This window comes from Rhinoraja longicauda, chromosome 10, assembly GCF_053455715.1.
Source record: "Rhinoraja longicauda isolate Sanriku21f chromosome 10, sRhiLon1.1, whole genome shotgun sequence".
Classification (NCBI taxonomy): domain Eukaryota; kingdom Metazoa; phylum Chordata; class Chondrichthyes; order Rajiformes; family Arhynchobatidae; genus Rhinoraja; species Rhinoraja longicauda.
Genome location: NC_135962.1, coordinates 45,713,477 through 45,737,619, shown reverse-complemented (window position 1 = coordinate 45,737,619; position 24,143 = coordinate 45,713,477). Strand labels below are relative to the sequence as shown.

At 46.0% G+C, this 24,143-nt stretch overlaps 1 protein-coding gene across 1 annotated transcript in view; it reads left to right on the top strand.

The window, feature by feature from the left end:
- Positions 1 to 5,651: 5,651 nt before the first annotated feature.
- The window catches only part of LOC144597527 (uncharacterized), a 55,138-nt gene continuing 36,646 nt past the window's right edge, over positions 5,652 to 24,143 (top strand). Inside the window, exons 1-6 of the mRNA XM_078407007.1 lie at positions 5,652 to 5,783; positions 6,018 to 6,649; positions 13,204 to 13,474; positions 16,110 to 16,254; positions 18,021 to 18,203; positions 20,046 to 20,199. Coding sequence (XP_078263133.1) covers positions 5,734 to 5,783; positions 6,018 to 6,649; positions 13,204 to 13,474; positions 16,110 to 16,254; positions 18,021 to 18,203; positions 20,046 to 20,199 — 1,435 coding nt within the window. The 5' untranslated portion in view covers positions 5,652 to 5,733. The remainder of the gene's footprint in view (positions 5,784 to 6,017; positions 6,650 to 13,203; positions 13,475 to 16,109; positions 16,255 to 18,020; positions 18,204 to 20,045; positions 20,200 to 24,143) is intronic.

The window sequence follows — 24,143 nt, the reverse complement described above, 5'->3', positions numbered from 1 at the left end:
CCCTCAACTCCATCAAAGGACCCAAACATTCTTTCCAGGTGAGACAGAGGTTCACCTGCACCTCCTCCAACCTCATCTATTGCATCCGCTGCTCTAGATGTCAACTCATCTATATCAGCGAAACCAAGCGCAGGCTCGGCGATCGCTTCGCTGAACACCTGCGCTCGGTCCGCATTAACGCAACTGATCTCCCGGTGGCCCAGCACTTTAACTCCCCCTCCCATTCCCAGTCTGACCTCTCTGTCATGGGCCTCCTCCAGTGCCATAGTGAGGCCCGCCGGAAGTTGGAGGAGCAGCACCTCATATTTCGCCTGGGCAGTTTGCGGCCCGGTGGTATGAACGTCGACTTTTTTCTCCAACTTCAGATAGCTCCTCTGTCCCTCCCTTCCCCTCCTCCTTCCCAGATCTCCCTCTATCTTCCTGTCTCCACCTATATCCTTCCTTTGTCCCACCCCCGACATCAGTCTGAAGAAGCGTCTCGACCCGAAACGTCACCTATTCCTTCTCTCCCGAGATGCTGCCTGACCTGCTGAGTTACTCCAGCATTTTGTGAATAAATCGATTTGTACCAGCATCTGCAGTTATTTTCTTATACTACTGGTTGCTCCACTGCGATTTCTCTTCGAGGTATGTCCACTTTGAAGAAGTTCTCCTCTCTTCGACGAGAGTTTAGCAACATGCTCTCTCGCTGCTCCCCCTCTGTGATTTCTCCTGCCCTCCTACTCTACGACCACATCTTGACCCAGACTCGCTACCACAGCCACATCTGCTTCCTTGGGACTTGCCTGCGCCTCCATCTTCTGCCTCGTGGTTTCCAGCTCCGTTTCCAGACCTCCCAATTCGGACCCAACCCGGACTACCGTCTCCAACAGACCATCTGCCACTTCTCTGAACAGTTTTCGTTCCGTGCCCTGCGTTGTACCCTGGCTGGGATGCGCCGGCACCAGCAGGCCCTCTCTCTGACTCTCCCACAGCTCCGGGCCTCATTCACCCATACCTGCAACGGGCCCCAACTATACTTCATCCTACGCCGGATCCACGCCCTCAACACTCGATTCTTCACCTACCTGGACTCCACGAAGGCTCGCAAACTATCCCGCCTCCAGACGGATGCCTCCACCGACACTCCTCGGCAGCGACTCGACCGCCCGCAGGCCCGCTACTCCACCGCTGCTCCGCACTGCCGGCCGGCCGGCACACCACGAGGCAGAGGCCCGCGGCGCCATTACTGCCACCAGGTGCAGTACCGCTCCTCACCGCCTCCCCGGGGCCGCCGACTGCCGAGGCCTACCTGAGGCCATCACCACCCACCGCCTCCCCGGGGACGCCGACCTCCACCGCCTCCCCGGGGCCGCTGCCGCCGACGCCGACCTCCACCGCCTCCCCGGGGCCGCTGCCGCCGACCACCGCCTCCCCTGGGCCGCTGCCGCCGACGCCGACCTCCACCGCCTCCCCGGGGCCGCTGAGTGCCGAGGCTCACCTGAGGCTGCCGCCGCCGACCTCCACCGCCTCCCCGGGGCCGTTGCCGTTGACGAGCGAGGCCTCTGCACCGCCGCTGCCGCCCACGTCCTTCCCGACACCTTCACCGCTGCCGCCGACCTTCCCGACCCCTTCACCGCCGCCCACGCCCTCCCCGGCCATCCGCTGACCGAGCCGACCGTCACTCACCCGGACTCCGGGTCCCCGCGGGCCTCCCCCAGCGACCGTGCCGACCCGCGCCGCTCCACCGCCCAGCAGCAGGTCACAGCCGTCGCTGTACCCGGCCCCCGGGACCAACAACAGGCTGCAGCTCCACCTGGCCCACACACACCGCGCTGGGCCCACAGCCCCCCCCCCGCACCAGGCAGAGCCCCTCAGCACTGCTGGGTCCTACTGCCCACCCTCTACTTCAGGTAACTGCAGCAGGGGTTCCACTGGGTCTCCCCCTTCCCCCTCCAGCCAGGCGACCCCCAGTACTCCCCACATCGGTTCTCATGCCCCCCTCTGCCCAGCTAACCCACCACCCCCCCACCATACATCCCCTCCACCTGCCCACCTGCCTCCATCCGACCCCAACCCCCACCATTGCCGGGTGTTCACCATCCCCCCTGACCTTCCCCTTTCAGACACCGAACGGTCGGTCCTCAGCAGAGGCCTTACCTTTGTTCCCCTCCGCCCCCACATCAACGAGTTCCGCGTCCGCCATGACGTGGAGCTCTTCTTCCGCCGCCTCCGCCTCCGAGCCTTTTTCCATGGCAAGGAGTCCCGACCCACCACTGATGACCCCTTCTCCCGTCTCCAACGGACCCCCTCCACTTTTACCCCCCAGTATGGCCTACTACCCCCACTAGAACTTTTTATTTCAAACTGCCGGCGTGACATCGGCCGCCTCAAATTTTCCACTCCCCTGACTAACTCCAACCTCTCCCCTCCTGAACGTGCAGCCCTCAACTCACTCCGCAACAACCCGGACTTAATAATTAAACCCGCTGACAAGGGAGGGGCTGTGGTAGTCTGGCGTGCTGACCTCTACCGCACCGAGGCCAGACGACAACTATCAGACACCTCTTCCTACCTATCCCTGGACCATGACCCCACCGATAAACACCAGACCTTCATCACCAGCACCATCACCGACCTCACCAACTCCGGCGAACTACCCCTCAGTGCCTCCAATCTCATAGTTCCCCAGCCCCGCACGGCCCGATTCTACCTCCTACCCAAAATCCACAAACACAATTGTCCCGGCAGACCCATTGTCTCTGCCTGCTCATGCCCCACCGAACTTATCTCTACCTACCTCGACTCCATCCTATCCCCCCTGGTCAAATCCCTCCCCACCTACGTCCAAGACACCTCACACGCTCTCCATCTCCTGGATAACTTCCGGTTCCCAGGCCCCCACTCCCTCATTTTCACCATGGATGTCCAGTCACTCTACACTTCCATCCCCCACAAGGATGGTCTCGAAGCCCTCCGTTTCTTCCTCGACCGTAGAACCAGCCAATCCCCATCGACCAACACTCTCCTCCGCCTAGCAGAGCTGGTTCTTACCCTCAACAACTTCTCCTTTGACTCCTCCCACTTCCTCCAAACCAGAGGCGTGGCTATGGGCACTCGCATGGGCCCTAGCTACGCCTGCCTCTTTGTTGGGTACGTCGAACAATCCCTGTTCCAGACGTACACTGGCCCCATCCCCGACCTCTACCTCCGCTACATCGACGACTGCATTGGTGCTGCCTCTTACACCCATGCAGAACTCACTGACTTTATACACTTCACCTCCAATTTCCATCCTGCTCTTAAATATACCTGGACTATCTCTGACATCTCCCTTCCGTTTCTGGACCTCACCATCTCCATCACAGGAGAAAAACTAGTGACGGACATTTATTACAAGCCCACCGACTCGCACAGCTATCTGGACTACACTTCTTCCCACCCGGTCCCCTGCAAAAAGTCTATCCCCTACTCCCAATTCCTCCGTCTACGCCGCATCTGCGCCCGGGATGAGGTGTTTCACACTAGGGCTTCCGAGATGTCCTCGTTTTTCAGAAAACGGGGCTTCCCCTCCTCCATTATAGATGAGGCTCTCACTAGGGTCTCTTCTACATCCCGCAGCTCCGCTCTTTCTCCCCATCCCCACACTCGCAACAAGGACAGGATCCCCCTCGTTCTCACCTTCCACCCCACCAGCCAGCGGATCCAACATATTATCCACCAACATTTCCGTCACCTACAACAGGACCCCACCACTGGCCATATCTTCCCATCCCCTCCCCTCTCTGCGTTCCGCAGAGACCGTTCCCTCCACAACTCCCTGGTCCACTCGTCCCTTCCTACCCAAACCACCCTAACCCCGGGCACTTTCCCTTGCAACCGCACGAGATGCAACACCTGTCCCTTTACCTCCCCCCTCAACTCCATCAAAGGACCCAAACATTCTTTCCAGGTGAGACAGAGGTTCACCTGCACCTCCTCCAACCTCATCTATTGCATCCGCTGCTCTAGATGTCAACTCATCTATATCGGCGAAACCAAGCGCAGGCTCGGCGATCGCTTCGCTGAACACCTGCGCTCGGTCCGCATTAACGCAACTGATCTCCCGGTGGCCCAGCACTTTAACTCCCCCTCCCATTCCCAGTCTGACCTCTCTGTCATGGGCCTCCTCCAGTGCCATGGTGAGGCCCGCCGGAAGTTGGAGGAGCAGCACCTCATATTTCGCCTGGGCAGTTTGCGGCCCGGTGGTATGAACGTCGACTTCTCCAACTTCAGATAGCTCCTCTGTCCCTCCCTTCCCCTCCTCCTTCCCAGATCTCCCTCTATCTTCCTGTCTCCACCTATATCCTTCCTTTGTCCCACCCCCGACATCAGTCTGAAGAAGGGTCTCGACCCGAAACGTCACCCATTCCTTCTCTCCCGAGATGCTGCCTGACCTGCTGAGTTACTCCAGCATTTTGTGAATAAATCCTTCTGCACTGTGATAATTCTTGAATTCTACATATGATAGTGAACCCATGTACTATCTAAGAACAATTATTCACTTTTAAACAGATGTTGGCATAAGACTATTTAATATGTATAGATATACTTCTCAAGGAGGGTCTGCAGAAGGGTCTCGACCCCCTCGAGCAAAGAGGTCCTTCTGCAGTTGTACAGGGCCCTAGTGAGACCGCAACTGGAGTACTGTGTGCAGTTTTGGTCTCCAAATTTGAGGAAGGATATTCTTGCTATTGAGGGCGTGCAGCGTAGGTTTACTAGGTTAATTCCCGGAATGGCGGGACTGTCATATATTGAAAAACTGGAGCGACTAGGCTTGTATACACTGGAATTTAGAAGGATGAGAGGAGATCTTATCGAAAAGTACAAGATTATTAAGGGGTTGGACACGTTAGAGGCAGGAAACATGTTCCCAATGTTGGGGGAGTCCAGAACAAGGGGCCACAGTTTAAGAATAAGGGGTAGGCCATTTAGAACTGAGATGAGGAAAATCTTTTTCAGTCAGAGTGTTGTGAATCTGTGGAATTCTCTGCCTCAGAAGGCAGTGGAGGCCAATTCTCTGAATGCATTCAAGAGAGAGCTAGATAGAGCTCTTAAGGATAGCGGAGTCAGGGGGTATGGGGAGAAGGCAGGAACGGGGTACTGATTGAGAATGATCAGCCATTATCACATTGAATGGCGGTGCTGGCTCGAAGGGCCGAATGGCCTCCTCCTGCACCTATTGTCTATTGTCGACCCAAAATGTCATGTATTCTTTTTCTCCAGAGATGCAGCCTGACCCAATGAGTTACTCGAGCATTTTGTGTCTAACTTCAATGTACTTCTCAATCTTGGTGCATCTGGAATAGAAAACAGTTATACGTTTTCAGATTCACTTACAATCTGAATTGTGTATCAGCAACTTGTAGTCTACAAATAAATCCCGCATTGAACCATGTAAATCAACAATAAAACTTGAATGTTATCCAGAAATATATGATTTACAATTTATTTGACATCATGATTTTGGGGGCATGGGTATATAAGATATGGCAAGTTGTTTCACCAAGACTATTTTTCTTCATGCAAAATGCAATACCTGAAGCAGATGTTACAAGATCCTTCAAGGGATATTTGCCTGGACACAGAGAGGTATTTGCAGCTCCAGTATATTGTTTAAACAAAGATAACTGATGAGCCAAAGATCATGCTATTGATTAATGTGTAACTCATGTGCAACTGCTACAGTATAAATTGCCATTGGACAGCAAGAATATGCTTGATCTGGTTGAGTTGCCACATCCGAACAGGTTTCTTCATTTAAGGTAGGACCCCGAAATTCTGAGCAGGCTCTTAATATGCAACGCTAAGTAAATGTAAACCAATTTTTTTTTAAGACCTAAGGAACAACAACCGAACTTCGTCAGAACTTTAGCTAATTTGTGGTTGTAAGAAGGTTTCACTGTGAGCTCTGGAGAGAATCTAAAATGAAGGTTGGTCAGAAGTTAAAAACAATCTCAAATAATATGTTGCAGGTTTGATTTTGTTTTACCTTGCAGGTTCAAAATGGAGAAGCTGATTGCTTTTGTTTTGCTGTTGGTCGCCGTGCCTTACAGTGAATTAGTCACTGGGGAGACTACATCACCCAATATACATGATCCAAACACGCGTTTGGCCATGCTTAGATCTGCGGGTGCAAATACAGATTTTGCAATGCGTCTCTTCAGGCAGATTGCCTCTCAACCAGGAACAGCGTCCAAGAATATTTTCTTCTCTCCTCTAAGCATCTCTGCTGCCCTCAGCATGTTGTCTTTGGGTGCCAGGCAGAACACTCTAGCTGAGCTGATGCAGGTCCTCGCGTACAACGAGATGGAACACAATGGAGAAAGAGCAGTGCGTGAGTTGTTCCAATATCTTCTGGAAGAACTAACCAATGAAAATAGTACACTGAAAATAGGGAACTCCCTGCATATTCAGGAGGGACTAAATGTGAAAAGAATGTTCCTTCAAGAAAGCAAGCAATTTTATAATGCAGATATAAAGAATATTAATTTCCAAGAACCACAAAATGCAAAGGAACAGATTAACACCTACTTGAAAAATAAAACAAATGGCAAAATTCCAGAATTCGTTAAAGAGCCCCTTCCTCGCGATACAGTGATGCTGCTTCTCAACTATATCTTTTTTAAAGGTAAGTGGACTTTTTTAATGTTAAATACACATCGTTTGATGGAGGTGGAGAAGCTGTTTCCATTAGGTCTAGAGGTCATAGCCTCAGAATTAAAGGACGTTCTTTGAGGAAGGAGATAAGGAGGAACTTCTTTAGTCAGAGGGTGGTGAATCTGGGAATTCTTTGCCACAGAAGGCTGTAGAGGCCAAGTCAGTGGATATCTTTAAGGCAGAGATAGATATATTCTTGATTAGGACAGGTGTCAGAGATTACAGGAAGAAGGCAGAGGAATGGGGTTAGGAGGGAGAGATAGATCGGCCATGATTGAATGGAGTAGACTTGATGGGCCAAATGGCCTAATGCTGCTCCTATCACATGATTTTATGATCTTTTGGGACGCAAGATATGCAAGAGACTGCAGATGCTGGAATATTGAACAAAAGAGCTTGCTGGAGAATTCAGTTGGTCAGGCAGAATCTGTGGGACAAAATGGAGCAGTTGTACTAAGATGTTTCCAGTGGGGAAAAAAAATCAGCTCTTACGTTAAATGGCGTTAAAAACTTGAGAGAGATTAGATAGAGGTGTACAAGCTTTTTAGTCATGCAGGTTTAGATGAAATAATTGGAGACTAACTGTTACCATTAGAAAATCATTAAAGGCCTAGATGGCAGAGGTTATCATAATGAGCAGAAGATACACTAGGGGTCTATTTTCCTCCATAGACGCTGACTGACCTGACCTCTCCTCAAGCTAGTCTATTTTACAAATAAGTTAAGGACTTTGATACAGCTTCTGTATTTCGAGTTGGGCAGTTTCTAAATGACAGTATGTTCTTGGAGGATAGGTTTGGTATCAGAATGCAATGATTTGAAATATTAAAGTTAATATTCATGAAAGTGAGAAATGTTGCTTCAAGCCAACTACTTTATTTCATTTTAGCTATTTGAGAGATCGATCGAAAGCAAACTTTTGATTTTTTTTGTCAAATCTGTATTCTCTATTTAATTTAGCTGTTCCAAGGTGAAAGACTGGCTCCGAGTTAGGAAATCTCAATTACACTATGAACTAAACAAAGAATTTCATTGTTCCCTGGTACATCTGATAAGAAACTCATCTGCATCGGAACATTTGTGTGATTGAATAAAAGAGAGAGAAAGGAGTTGAGAAATACAATAACTCACACACACACACACGCGCACACACAAACACACGCGCACACACACACACGCGCACACACAAACACGCGCACACACACACACACACACACATACACACCTGTGTCCATCTTCATAAGTTCTTAAGTGATAGGAGCAGAAATAGGCCATTCGGCCCATCGAGCGCTACACCACCATTTAATCATGGCTGATCTATCTTATCCCATTCTACAGAATAGATATCTTAGATAGATATCTTACCCCATATGTATCAACCCCATTCTCATGCTTTCTCCCCATAACCCCTGACACCCATACTAATGAAGAATCAATCTATCGCCGTAAAAATACCCTCCTGATATTAGCTTTACCCTTCTTGTAACTTCAGCCACTCATTTTTCTGCCATCAAACGGTTTTCCGCTGCGACTGCTTGTTTCTTTCTTTTTGGTTTTCATTTCATTCAGGTCATAGTTTCTTTGGGAGAAGACATGATCAGACTCATAGATCGATGATGTTGGTTATCCAGGCAAATCATACCATATAGAAGCACATCAGGTCATGTAAAAGAGAAAATAAACACCTCACTCTCCGACTACCTTCCTTGCAGTGATGGAAATGGGTTTTAAGAACTAGGGGTACTCTAAGGTTCGTGAGGATGAGGTTGGGAAGGAAGGTGGGGGAGGGGTTTTTTTTTATGTGTGGTCATACCCATGTAAGAGTACAAGAATGCATAACTTGTTTATTGTGTATTTATAATATAGTTTATTGTGTATTATATGTAATAGCTGCTGTCTGGCATCTCTCTCTCTCTCTCTCTCTCCTCTCTCCTCTCTCTCTCTCCTCTCTCTCTCTCTCTCTCTCCCTTCTCTCTCTCTCTCTCCATTCTCTCTCTCTCTCTCTCCATTCTCTCTCTCTCTCTCTCCATTCTCTCTCTCTCTCTCTCCATTCTCTCTCTCTCTCTCTCCATTCTCTCTCTCTCTCTCTCTCTCTCCATTCTCTCTCTCTCTCTCCATTCTCTCTCTCTCTCTCCATTCTCTCTCCATTCTCTCTCTCTCTCTCTCTCTCTCTCTCTCTCTGTGTTTACATTACAAAATGTTCCATAATGGTATATAATCTCCATTTTTTTTCTGTCACCTCCTCTTTCTTTCTGCATGCCGTTTCTTCAGCATGCCTTCTGCCACTAGGAACCCACATATTCTTCGGGGTTGAATTTTGCAGAGGAGGTCCCACCAACTTAATAAATAGAAGAGTTGAGAGATGATCAGTTTGAAGTCTTGCACGTTGTGGTGACATGCAGAAATTCATGCCACTGAAGCTTCTTTCACATCCTGCTGTTGATACCGGAATTGTATTTACAGCCGTTACCAGCTGCTGAAAATCTGCAGAAACTATCTTCCCTTTAGAGTCCTTGAATTCTCTGAAGGCTCTGACACAAAGCCGACCATTTAAGCCAAATTGTTCTGCCATTTCTTCTACATCATTATCCCCAAAGGTAAAAAGTGAATCTTCTGGAATATTGTTAATATCTAAATATTTCGACTTGTTAATTAACTTTTTACATTTATCATTGGAAGCTGTTGTAGATTCAAGCAGCCTGGATTTCATATTATTGACCAAACTCCTCAAAAACTGTTGTCTATGTATAGTAGGTACTTTGTCAGCTCTCAAATTTATTCCATTAAATATCATCTGGCTTGTTGCTTTCTCCACTTGAGTATAAAATTTTCCAGGCTTCTCTATTTGACAGTGACAGTTCAGACAACTCTAGCAAACTGTCCATCAACAAGCCCAAATTATTTACGAAAGCTGATGACTCTAATACTTTTTTCAGCCCCTCGTACTTTGCTCTCTCTGCACTAGATCTTGAAGCATCACAGCGTACTTTTCCAAAATGCTCCCAAATAGCTTTATAAGACTGCCACATTGCCTTTACAGTTCGGTAAGACGAAGCAACCCATCTCACACTGAAAACACGACCAATTTTCAACAGTTGACAGTGAAGAGCCTCAGCACATGCAGTTAACTCATCCTGATTCTTAGGAGACCTATGATATAAGGAATACAATTTATCACAAAATATCTGAAAATGATTCAAAGCTGCAACTTCATCGTCACCTACACTGAGTTCAAGCCTGTGACTGGCACAGTGCCAAACAGTTGCATTAGGGAAATCATTAAGAAATAGTTTTGCGACCCCTGCATTTCGTCTTAACATTACTGATGCACCATCAGTTTCAAGTGATATCACATTTTCGTTTAGGTACTGTATTGAAAAACCACCTCTTTGTAATCAACTTAGAACCCCATCATATATAGATTTTGCATTTGCACCAAGTTTCATATGTTCTAAGTCAAAATAGAATGATATAGGTTGGGAAGATTCACCGACTGCTGCTCTCAAGCAGACTACGAGAACAGTTTTCCCATTAATAGTAGTAGATTCATCAATCATAATAGACATTTTAGATTGTTTTGAATTTATATATTCCACCACTGTCTTTCGCATCTGGTTCCCGATGTGGTGAGAAACACCTGCACATGACTTACAAGAGTGTAGAACGTACCCTAAGTCAATGCCATTTCTTTCTTGCAGTTCAATATCAGAAGACATATCTGTGTAGGGCCTACCTTTGTGTACAATATTATATACATTTCTAAAATCTCGACCTGTTTTTGCTTCGTCCTTTTTCAGTGACATATACACTACATTTTTGATCGCTTTTTTTTCAGCTGTTTCATTGATTTTTTGGCATCTGATATGAGCTTCTCTTTTTTTGCTTAAAAATCTTTTTTCTTAAACTCATTAACTGTTTTGCTTCGTCATCACTCACTCCTACTACATTAACACTGCACCACTCACGAGACAAATGAATTCCTTGTGTTCGTTCAAGTCCAAGATGTCACTTGCTGCATACACTACATCCTAGTTTTCTGTTTTTAACAATTAGCCAGGGATATTCTTTCTTTTTGTTTAAGTACATTTCTTGTGTCCAACAGTCTGGAAGATCACATTTTTCAATATCTTTTGAAATGTCTTCACGTGCAGCAGCATCAGGCGAAACAGCTGCATCAGTTACATTATCATTTTCAAGTAATCTTGCCTTCTTTTCTGGCTGAGTGTTTTCATTATCATTTATTTCTTCATCGATCTGAAGACGCTGTCTTTCAAAGTATCTCAGTATGCTCATTTTCACAGGGGTACACGAATCTGAAATTTATAGATATTTGATAGTGATTTGATAGTGATATATAATAAAATTTGGTAGTGATATATAATTAATTATTTCCGCTTGCACTATGGTTTTGCTAAATAAAACCACCCACAATAAAATGTTCACCACTCACGATTTAGGCTGGAAAAAACTATTGATACTACTTATTTAATTTTCTCCCCATCCATTAAAATTTAACTGAAACAACTGAGGCACAGCGGCAGAGAGGCACAGAGGCACAGCGGCAGAGCGGGAAATAAAATAACGTGGAATAATAAAATAACGTGACTTTACCTGAGCCCGTGCTCGCGGTCCGGTAGCCCTGACAGTGAGTTTAAGAAATTCTCCCTTGAATTTTATTCAAAGGAACGCGGTGTCATTAATACATGGTCAAAACACAATTACATTTACTGAGGAATGTGGATCGATGTATTGATGACACATTGTATAACTACTACCTGTTAACTACTGGCTAACAAGTGCTAACAGTGGCAGTTAACAAATCGTTTGCGTCTGAGTTGAATAAAGTGATAAACAGCTCAATTTTCTGCAGTTCTCATTAAACCCGAGCTGGACATTGAAAACTAGAGTTACGCCATCCCCCTGCGTACCCCCACCATTTCCATCACTGCTTCCTTGCTCTCCGATGACTCTCCGATATGGACTCCTATAAATCGGCGAGACCAAGTGCAGGCTCAGCAATCGTCTCACTGAACAACTCCGCTCAGTTCACCTAAACCTACTTGATCTCCCGGTTGCTAAATCCCCCTCCCCTTCCCATACAGACCTTTATGTCCTGGGCCTCCTCCACCGTCAAAGTGAGGCCCAGTGCAAATTGGAGGAACAGCGCCTCATATTTCGCTTGAGCAGCTTACACCCCAGCGGTCTGAATATAGACTTCTCTAACTTCAAGTAAACCCTTGCTTTCCCTCTCTCTCCACCCCTCCCGCTTCCTAGTCCTCCAACCAGTCTCACTGCCTCCCTGATTAAATTTAATCTCTGCTTCATTGTCACCTTCTCCTAACTAACAATGATCTATTCTACATTTTCCTTGAGCCCCATCTCATTTGATGTCTCCTTTTCACACCTTACACTTCCTTATCTCCGTGTCTCCCTCTCCCCGACTCTCAGTCTGAAGGAAGGTCTTGACCCGAAACGTCACCCATTCCTTCTATCCAGAGATGCTTCCTGTCTCGCTGATTCATTGTCGCAAAATATTCCATCAAGATATTCTATCCTCCCATTTCTGCTTTTCTTGGTTCCACCCTATGCACCCTCCCTCCATTTGATCTCATTTCCATGGCAACCCAGTGGTATTGTAGCCTCATAACTTTGTGGAACACTTGTATTTCCACCAAGTGTTCTGGTTTCTTCCCAGATCCCAATGGCACGATGGTCAGTTGAATGGTTGTTGGAAAGTATACTTTAGTGTGGCCAAGTGTCAAAAAGAATTAAAAGGTAAATAATGGATATGCAATCGAGATTAAGATACAGAGCTACCGGGAAATGCACTGGGGAGAATGGAACTGATGAGATTGTTCTGTAGAGAGCATGCAAGGATCTGGTGGACTGAATGGCTTCCTTTTGAATTGTTATAAATATGTTTTATGAAAGGTTACTTCATTGGTATTTTTTCCACAGGAAGACAAGCGAACAGCAGAGTGTGACAGGTGTGAGTTGAGTTCAACATAAAAACATAGAAACATAGAAAATAGGTGGGTAGAGGAGGCCATTTGGCCCTTTCAGCCAGCACTGCCTGATCATCTACAATCAGTAACCTGTGCCTGTCTTCTCCCCATATCCCTTGACTCCACTCGCCCCTAGTGCTCTATCTAACTCTCTTTTAAATTCATCCAGTGAATTGGCCTCCACTGCCCTCTGTGGCAGAGAATTCCACAAATTCACAATTCTCTGGGTGAAAAAGTTTCTTCTCACTTCAGTTTTAAATGGCCTCCCCTTTATTCTTAGACTGTGTCCCCTGGTTCTGGACATATTTTAAAGTGCATAAATAATGAAAATACTTTCTTAAATGTGTGGTGTCCCAGTTTTGTAAATTTTCTTTTGGTGATTTCCCGTTTCTAATGACCAGAAATAGTGCACCAAAGACATATGCAATCTATTTTCTTGCCACATATGTTGCATGGTCATGCAAATTGATTGAAAAAAAAGGATCATTGCTGAATGTAATTATCTCTTTGATTTCTACAGGCAACTGGTTGAAGCCCTTTGACATCCACAACACTTATGAAGCTGATTTTCATGTTGATGACGGAACAACGGTGAAAGTTCAAATGATGAGGAGGATGGGAATGTTTATGAGCATTTATGCTAATGTTCTCTCTAGTCATATAATTCTAATTCAATATCAAAGAGATACTTCCCTGCTGCTGATTTTACCAGATCCTGGGAAATTAGCAGAGGTGGGACAAAAAATGACTCTCAGCAATATTGAACCCCTGTTACAATTATTGGTCTGGCGGTAAGTTAAATGAAATTAAATCAAGTGTAATTATTATTTTCCAGCTGTCAAAATGTTGGGTGATCATTTGAGCTCAAAGGAGAAGAGAAAGAATCTTTAACAATACCATTCTAATATCTTTCGATTGACTGCATGGGTTCTGTGCTACCAAATAGTTCATCTGCCAGCTTAAATTTCCACTCATCTTTTCTAGTGTACCTTCAAGTTCATAAGTTCTAGGAACAGAATTCGGCCATTCGGCCCATCGTCTACTCCGCCATTCAATCATGGCTGATCTACCTTTCCCTCTCAACTCCATTCTCCTGCCTTTTCCCCCATATTCCCTTGACACCCATACTAATCAGGAACCTGTCAAAAGGTACTCTATTGTTTCCTGCTTGAATTGTGCACAGTGGCAGCTCACTAAGGCTTCTTCTGGACCGTTTGGCCACATAAATGTCCAAGGGCAGCAGATGCATGGAAAAACCATCCCCTCCAATTTCCCCTGTGCATCACACGCTACCATGACTTGAACATATACAGGCATTCATTGTCACTGGCTTAAATAATGGAAATCAAAAAATGGATGTAGCTAGGAACTCATGACTTTAGTTCAAGGACAGGATAGTTCACTATCCATGAATTGCAGTCTTAAGAGCAATCATTAATTACACGTCAACAACAGAAGATGAATACTCTGGCTAGTTTTGACAGGAGTAAGATAGAATTGTTACTTGAAAGGTCACAGAAAATGTAAAATACTGATTAAATGATTGCATTGGAGGCAGGCTAAATGTTTTAATAAAATTGAGTTTAGTTCATTTAGTTTGATGCCACATGTAACGAGGAATAGTGAAAAGCTTTTTGTTGCGTGCTAACCAGTCAGCTGAAGGAAAACACATGATTACAATCAAGCCATTCACAGTGTGCAGATACATGATTAGGGAATAATTTATGCTGAGGATATGGTGAAGCTTTATTGCTCAATCTGACCATGGAAGGTCTTGCCCATCAACAGTCTGAAAGCTGCAGTTACTCACGGAAAACAAGGGGCAAGAGAAAGAAACAACAGGAAAATACGGATTAAACAATAAATTCTGATCTTGCCAATGTTTTTCACGTTAAGAGAATGTTATTTTTAATTCCTCATGCAGCATAATTTCGGAATCATTAAACTTTCCCCCAACTTTGAAGTCAACAATTCGAGAAACAAGGAACTGTAAATCCTGGTATACCAAAAAGAGACAAAAATGCTGAAGTAACTCAGTTGGGCAACATCTCTGGAAAACATGGATTGGTGATGTTTTGGGTCGGGGCCCTATTTCAGACTGATTGTAGTCGATGGAACAAAGCTGGAAATAGACATAAAATGTTGGAGTAACTCAACGGGACAGGCACCATCTCTGCAGAGAAGGAATGGGTGACGTTTCAGATCGAGACCCTTCAGACTGATCTCAGGGGAGAGGGAGATACATAGATAAAGAAGTGTAAGGTGTGAAAATAGGACAGAAACAATTGGGGACAGTACAATGCCCGGCAAGTGATAGGTGGATATAAGTGAGTGGGGGGGGGGGGGGGGGGGATCTTGATGGGCAGATGTTTGGACAAAAGCCGGAGATGAAAAGCCAAATTGTGTGAGAGAAGGAAATAAGGATAGAAGAGGCATGAAATGTGAAGTCAGAGGATGGAATATAGATGGAAGGGGGATGGGGGGAAAAGGGGAATGGCAGAAAGGGGTGTGCCTGCAGGTAAGGCACAGGGAATAGAGGGGAGAAAAGGGGGGTTGTTTATCTAAAATGTTATTGTGATCCTTTTGAATATAAATAATGGAGCTGGAGCTTTGGTGCCTGTATCATAGATTTCCCAAATATATCCCTGGAAGTTCCATTTCCCAGCACTGGGCTTCACACGATGGTAGCTTCTTGCACCCATTGCCAACAGTGGTGACAGCCCCCACTGCTGGATTCCTCGTGCAGTCTAAAGAAGCAGCATACACATCCACTAGCTTCCTAAGGTCCGAGAGTCATAAGGAATAGGAGTATAATTAGGCCATTCGCCCCATCAAGTCTATTCTGCCATTCAATCATGGCTGATCTATCTCTCCATCCTAACCCGGAGGTTGCCGCCGGACAAACTGGTGGTGGCGCGTGCAGAATTCCAGAAGATGGAACAAATGGGCATTGTCAGTAGGTCCGACAGCCCGTGGGCCTCTCCGTTGCATATAGTCTCCAAAGCATCTGGGGGGTGGAGACCATGTGGAGATTACCGATGCCTTAACTCCGTCACCACGGCAGACCGCTACCCCCATACCGCACATCTAGGACTTCTCGTCTGGGCTGGAAGGTGCCATGGTATTCTCCAAAATTGATTTGGTGCGGGGTACCACCAGATTCCTGTATGTCCGGAAGACATACCAAATACTGCCACGATCACTCCGTTCGGGTTGTTCGAATGGTTGCGTATGCCTTTCGGTTTGAAGAACGCGGCACAGGCTTTCCAGCGGCTTATGGACCATGCTGGTCGGGATTTATCTTTTGTTTTCATTTATTTGGATGATATCCTAACCCCATTTTCAGTTAAAAGTTTAAAAAAATTAACTGTGAAGTGAGAAGGTAAGAGGTGGAATAATATCTTTGTTTGATGTTTTTCGTGATAGTTCTGCAGAAGTGCATCTCCCAAAACTGTCACTGAGGACATCCTACCAGCTCAATAACCTGCTGAGGGCCATGGGTCTTAACGATGCATTTAATAACCATGCAAACTTCTCTGGAATATCTGAAACTCCATTGAAAGTATCAAAGGTAAACAACTGGAAAATTACATACATAGAATGTATTTGTCAGAAAACAACAAAAAGTCTGGGAAAATGTGTAGGAAGGAACTGCAGATGCTGGTTTACACCGAAGATGGACACAAAACGCTGGAGTAACTCAGCGGGACAGGCAGCATCTCTGGAGGGAAGGAACGGGTGACGTTTTGAGTCGAGAAGAGTCTCAACCTGAAACGTCACCCATTCCTTCTCTCCAGAGATACTGCCTGTCCCGCTGAGTTACTCCAGCGTTTTGCGTCTATCCAAGGAACTATAGATGCTGTTTACACCGAAGATGGACACAAAAAGTTGGAGTAACTCTGCGGGTCAGGCAGCATCTCTGGGAAAAGGAATAGGTGATATTTTGGGTCGAGATCCTTCTTCAAAAGTTTGGGAAATGCCATTCAATATATGGGGATGGTGTAAATGTTTAAATTTGCATGTAATAGTTGGGCTTTATGTCACAAACTTTACCACTTTCTTGTTCTCTCTGTCACCATCATAGGGTACAAACTATTGACCAACATCTACTATAAAACCTACCTACTCCCACACTTATCTGGATTATACTACCTCCCAACCTGCCTCTTGCAAGGTCGCTATCCCCCACTCTCAATTTCCATCTCTGTCGCGTTTGTTCTCGAGGTGAGGCTTTTCATTCTAGGACATCCCCAAAATGTCCTCTTTCTTTAGTAAACACGACTTCCCTCCTGCTGTCCTAAACAGATCCTTCATCTCCTTCCAGCAGTATTTACAGGCGAGACAGAGATTCACGTGCACCTCATCTAACCTCATCTACTGCATCCCGTGTTGCCAATGTGGCCTCCTGTACATCGGTGAGACCAAGCATAGATCTGGCCGGGCACGTGCTCAGTCCGTCAAGGCCTTTGACCCCCTTCCCACTTCATATTGGCCTTTCTGCCCTGGACCTCCCCCATTGCCAGAGTGAGGCCACACTCAAACTGCAGGAACAACACCTTCATATTCACATGGGTACCTTACAACCCAATGATATGAACAGAGAGTTCTCCAATTTTAGGTAACCCCCCCTCCCCTACACTCCTTCCCACATCCCACCATTCTCCTGTGCCCCGCATGGATCCATTCCCATTTCCCTTCTCTCTCTCTCCCCTTCCTCTAGCTTCACCCTTTGCAACTCATCCTTCCTCTAGCTTCACCTTTTGCAACTCTTCTATCCTTTTGTTTCACACCTTCTGTCTTTTCATTTCCGGCCTTTGCCCAAACACATGCTTATCAACCCCCCCACCCCCACCCCTCTCCTGTATCCACCTATTACTTGCCAGGCTTTGTCCTCACCCTCCTCTCTTCCAGCTCTTTCTTCCCCACCCCACAATCAGACTGAAGAAGGGCGAAGCGCTTTTGTTGCATGCTAACCAGTCAGTGGAAAGCCAATACAAAGCTTGATTACAATCGAACCATCCTCAGTGTTCAGATACATGTTCAAGGGAATAACGTGAATAACATTTTGCGCATGATAAAGTCCAAACAAAGATAGTCCTAGGGTCTCCAAAGAGGCAGATAGCAGCTCAAGACCACCCTCCACTTGTTGGTCTCCAGTATCCAGTTGCCAGATAACAGCTGGGAAGAAACTGTCCCCGAATCTGGAAGTGTCCTTTTTCACAGTTCTCTATCTTTAGATTATAATCGCATTAAATAATAGTGTTTAGAAAACAAGATGACCTGTAAAATGACATCCCTCTGCTGTTAATCAGAATTCATGGCTCCTTGTTCTTGTAGGTGGTTCACGAGGCTGTACTGGATATTGATGAGAAAGGAACAGAAGCTTCTGCAGTTACAGGAATTGAAATAATGCCGATGTCGATGCCCATGCAGCTTAAATTTAACAGACCTTTCTTATTGCTAATTGTTGAGCACAATGTCAAGAATGTCCTCTTTGTTGGGAGAGTGATGAACCCAGCCGCTTGACCAGTCTCCATCCGCACTGTCCCAAAAACACGTGTTTCTGGGTGAAAAGTGATGCAGTCACTTCTAAAAACTACAGCTAATATTTAAATATTGAGAGTTGACAGACATAATTTGGTTTGTAGGTTTGCTTTGTAATAGGTTAATATGTCAGATGTCGACTGTTCGTCAGTGCGGACAAGTTAGGCCAACAGGCCTGCTTTCACGCTGCCTGATTCTAACACTCTGTTAAGTGATTTCAAGTCAAATAAAACCTCTTTAAAGATGTCCAAGCTCTCCATACTTACTTCAAATACAGACATGTGTTGTCGAGTTTTGCCTAATAAATAACTAAATAATTCGAGAATTAAAAAAGGCAAGTTGAGAGCGTCAAGAGTATTTAATTTTTGCATGGACCGAATCGGGACAATGAAATTCGTACTTGCAGCAGCATAACTGGTTTGTTAACATAGTACCCCATAGGTAACATAATAACCAAACAAACAAAAAAGTTTGATAATTTTTTTTAAAACTCAATATCGTGCAAAACAAACCAAAGCACAAAGTCCCTCGAGCAACCAAGACATTGTATGGTTCGAACTTTGGTTGGAGGCATGGTGTTCAATAGCCTGATGGTCGTTGAGAAGAAGTTGTTCCTGAACCTGGACGTCACAGTTTTCAGACTCCTGTGCCTTCTTCCCAATGACAGGGATGAAAAGAAAGTCTGGCCAGGGTGGTCTGGGTCCTTATTGATGCTGGCTGCCTTTTTGAGGCAGCGCCTCCTATAGATCCCTTCAATGGTGGGGAGGTCAGTACCCATGATGGATCGGACAATGCCAACCGCTTTTTGTAATCTCCTTTATCCCTGGGAGTTCGAGCTACTGAAAGCAAGCTGTGATGCAACCAGTCAATATACTCTGTAGAAGTTCAAGAGAGTATTCGTTGACCTACTGAATCTCCTCAGTCTTGTAAGGAAGTAGAGGCTTTCTCTGATGAGCTTTTGTTCTGAGTTTTTTAATGATCTGGGTCCAGCACAGATCTTCGGAGATATGCATGCCCAGAAACTTGTTGACTCTCTCCACCAACGACCAATCGATAAGGATAGGTTTGTGGATCCTTGGTCTTCCTCTTCTAAAGTCAACAATCAGCTCCTTGGGTACTCCTTGGGGACATTGGGAGTAAGGTTTAGGAAGCAACTGCAGGAGCTCGTTTAAACCGAAGATAGACACAAATTGCTGGAGTAACTCAACGGGGAAGGGAGCATTTCTGGAGAGAGGAAATGAGTGGTGTTTCGTATCGCGACCCTTCTTCAGTCTGAAGAAGGGTCTCGACCCGTAATGTCCCCCATTCCTTCTCTCCAGAGATGTTGCCAGTCCCGCTGAGTTATTCCATCATTTTGTGTCTACCTTGGGAGTAAGGCTGTTGTTCTGGCACCATTCAATCAGACAATTTATCTCCCTCCTAAACTCTGACTCATCAATGCCCCAAACTCGTCCATCGACGGTGGTGTAATCGGCAAATTTAAAGATGGAGTTGGAACTGCATTCAGCTACACAGTCATGGGTATAGGGTTAGTGGAGCAGGGGACTGAGCACACTGCCCTGAGGTTTCCCTGTGCTGATGATTATTGAGGGGGAAGTGATATTGCCAATTTGTACTAATTGTTACTAAGTTCTCTGAACTTGGTCAAAGGTTGGAGGGGATGATGGTGTTGAACGCCAACCTGTAGTCTATGAACAACATCCTGACACATGTGATTTTATTATCCGAGAGGTTCAGTGCAGAGTGGGGAGCCAGTGAGATCACATTCACATTGATCTATCAATAGGTAAATTGTCATGGGTCCATGTTCTTGCCAAGGTAGGACTGAATATGCGACATAACCACCTCTTAAAGCACTTCATCAGCACGGGCATTGCTGGTTGGTGGCTATTGAGGCATGTCACCTTACTCTTCTTGGGTATTATTGATGCACTGTTATCTCAGGGGGAACCTGAGATCTCAGCAATGAGAGGTTGAAGATATCTGCAAAAACTCCAGCCAGTTGCCACAGGTTTTGAGAATTCGACCAGGTACACCATCTGGTCCAGACGCTTTCCGAGGGCACGCCCTCCTGAAGAATCTTCAGATGTCGGCAATGCTGAACAACTGCCCACTTCCTCTGACCAAAGGAATAAAAAGTAAAATCGCCCCCATTATCCAGTCTCCACCAGGCTGAGTTCTGGAGGTTAGGAGATTTGTAAAACATCAACTAGACAACTGAATTGCACATGTTTCATTTGTTGAACTAGAAGGAGAATAACGTCAGCAAAAATATCATAAGATCTTAAGACATACGAGCAGAATTAGTCCATTTGGCCCATCGAGTCTGCTCCGCCATTCGATCATGGCTAATCTATATTTCCTTCTCAACCCCATTCCCGGAATGGCAGGACTGTCGTATGTTGAAAGGCTGGAGCGATTGGGCTTGTATACACTGGAATTTAGAAGGATGAGGGGGGATCTTATTGAAACATATAAGATAATTAGGGGATTGGACACATTAGAGGCAGGAAACATGTTCCCAATGTTGGGGGAGTCCAGAACAAGGGGCCACAGTTTAAGGATAAGGGGTAGGCCATTTAGAACGGAGATGAGGAAGAACTTTTTCAGTCAGAGAGTGGTGAAGGTGTGGAATTCTCTGCCTCAGAAGGCAGTGGAGGCCAGTTCGTTGGATGCTTTCAAGAGAGAGCTGGATAGAGCTCAAGGATAGCGGAGTGAGGGGGTATGGGGAGAAGGCAGGAACGGGGTACTGATTGAGAGTGATCAGCCACGATCGCATTGAATGGCGGTGCTGGCTCGAAGGGCTGAATGGCCTACTCCTGCACCTATTGTCTATTGTCTATTCCCTTGCCTTCTCCCACAACCTTTGATTTTAGATTTAGAGATACAGCGCAGAAACAGGCCCTTCGGCCCACTGGGTCCGTGCCGCCCAGCGATCCCCGCACACTATCCTTCACCCACTGGGGACAATTTTTTAAACATTTCTCCAGCCAATTAACCTACAAACCTGTACGTCTTTGGAGTGTGGGAGGAAACCGAAGATCTCGGAGAAAACCCACGCAGGTCACGGGGAGAACGTACAAACTCCGTACAGACAGCGCCCGTAGTCAGGTTCGAACCTGTCTCCGGTGCTGCATTCACTGTAAGGCAGCAACTCTACCACTGCGCTGCCATGCCGACACCCTTACTAATCAAGAACCTATCAAAATACCTTTAAAAATACCCAATGACTTGGCCTCCACCACGAGTCAAAAGAGTCAAGAGTGTTTTATTGTCATGTGTCCTAGCTAGAACAATGAAATTCTTACTTGCTGCAGCACAATAGAAAATGTAAACATGGTACCATCTTCTGTGGCAAAGATTTCCACGGATTCATCACCTCTCACTATAGCTCAGACCCTCTGGTACTGGCAACATCCTCGCAACTCATATCTGAATCCTTTCAACTTGACAATATCTTTCCTATAATGTGGTGCCCTGAATGGTCTCACCAACGTCTTATACAACTGCAACATGACCTCCCAACTTCTATAGGCCAAACCTTCTCAATTGTTTTTGTCAGACAGCCTTTCCATCCCAGTAATCAACTTTGTGAATCTTCTTGGAGCTGTTTCCAATGCATTTCTCTCCTTAAATAAGGAGATCAAAACTGGGCATAATACTCCAGGTGAAGCCTTCACAACTATCCTACACACTCGGGACAATTTAAATTCTTACCGAACCCAATTAACCTATAAAACCTGTATGTCTTTAGAGTGTGGGAGGAAACCGGAGCACCCAGAGAAAATCCACATGGTTACGGGGAGAACGTACAAACATGGTGCAGACAGCACCTGTAGTCAGGATCGAACCCGGGTCTCTGCTCAGCAGCAACTCTACTGCTGCGCCCTATTTATTAGAATTAGGGATCGCAAAATTTACTGCATTACGAACAGAGCATCTTTCAATTTTGCCCGATTAGGGCTGTCTGCACCATGTTTGTACGTTCTCCCCGTAACCATGTGGGTTTTCTCTGGGTGCTCCGGTTTCCTCCCACACTCTAAAGACATACAGGTTTTATAGGTAAGAATTTAAATTGTCCCGAGTGTGTAGGACAGCATTAGTTTGCGGTGCAGTCTCGGTGGGCCGAAGGGCCTGTTTCTGCGCTGTATCTCTAAACTAAACTTAAAAATGATGCAATAGAACGATTCCGCACCAGATGAAGAGCTTCAATGAGGATGACCAATGTAACCATCGCCTGCATTTTTAGCACGCTAACAATGAAGTAAAAAAATCACAAGCAATAGATTTGGATTTATGCAGCACCTTATCACATCTTAGAAATATCTCAAACTAACTGGCTTCATGCTCTGGTTGCTAACACAACGATAAGTTCTCAAAAAGGTTTTGAACTCAAAGTTGGTAACCATAGTAACAGAAGAAATCAGTCCGGTAGGCTTGGAAGATGAAAATATATGAAGTATTCTTGCATTCACATGTGAAGAGATTTTTGGCAACTAAAAGATAGGTGTAATTTTCTTTTATGTTGGGCCAATGTGGCACATTGAAATACTTAGCCCATTCTGAGCAAATAGTTGAATCAAAGACTTCCCTTATTGACATGAAGGCAAAATCTGAAGGGTGGTGTAGATGTGGTAGGTGGAATTGCGTTGAGTTCCATTTCGCAGGCTGGAATTTGCAATCACAATTAAAAATGTGCTTTGTCTTGGCTTCTGGGTTTCACATTCCCAAACTAGTCAGCACACTTGACATGCACTTGAACAATGTGGTTGTACGTACGTATATTTATAGGATCACTAGACCAAGTGGACCCGTTGGGCCCAAACCTCTCCTACATTGGTGCAGCACCCTGTCCTCCCCCCTCCCCCTCCCACTCCCCTCTCCCTCCTCCCCTCCCCCCCCCTCCCCCCACCATTCAATATGATCATGGTTGATCGTCCAAAATCAGTACCCGTTTCCTGTCTTTTCCCCATATCCCTTGATTACGTTAGCACTAAGAGCTAAATCCAATTCTCTCTTGAAAACATCCCGTGAATTGGCCTCCACTGCCTTCTGTGGCAGACAATTCCACAGGTTCACAACTCTCTGGGTGAATAAGTTATTCCTTGGAGGGGTGATCTTACAGAGATGTATAAGATCGTAAGAGGAATAGATAGTGTAAATGCACAGTCTTTTACCCAGAGTAGGGGAATCAAGAACCAGAGGGCATAGGTTTGAGGTGAGGGGGGGCAAAGATTTAATAGGAACTCGAGGGGCAACTTCTTTACACAAAGGGTGGTAGGTGTATTGAACAAACTGTCAGAGGAGGTATTTGAGCCAAGTCTATCACAAAGTTTAAAAATCATTTGGACAGCTACTTGTAAAGGATAGATTTAGAGGGATAGGGACCAAATCAGGCAGGTGGGACAGTGTAGATGCGGCATGTTAGTCGGCGAGGGCAAGATGGGCCGAAGGGCCTGTTTCCATGATGTACAACTCTATTTATTCACAAAATGCTGGAGTAACTCAGCAGGTCAGGCAGCATCTTGGGAGAGAAGGAATGGGTGACGTTTCGGGTCGAGACCCTTCTTCAGACTGATGTCGGGGGTGGGACAAAGGAAGGATATAGGTGGAGACAGGAAGATAGAGGGAGATCTGGGAAGGAGGAGGGGAAGGGAGGGACAGAGGAGCTATCTGAAGTTGGAGAAGTCGACGTTCATACCACCGGGCCGCAAACTGCCCAGGCGAAATATGAGGTGCTGCTCCTCCAATTTCCGGCGGGCCTCACTATGGCACTGGAGGAGGCCCATGACAGAGAGGTCAGTCTGGGAATGGGAGGGGGAGTTAAACTGCTGGGCCACCGGGAGATCAGTTGCGTTAATGCGGACCGAGCGCAGGTGTTCAGCGAAGCGATCGCCGAGCCTGCGCTTGGTTTCG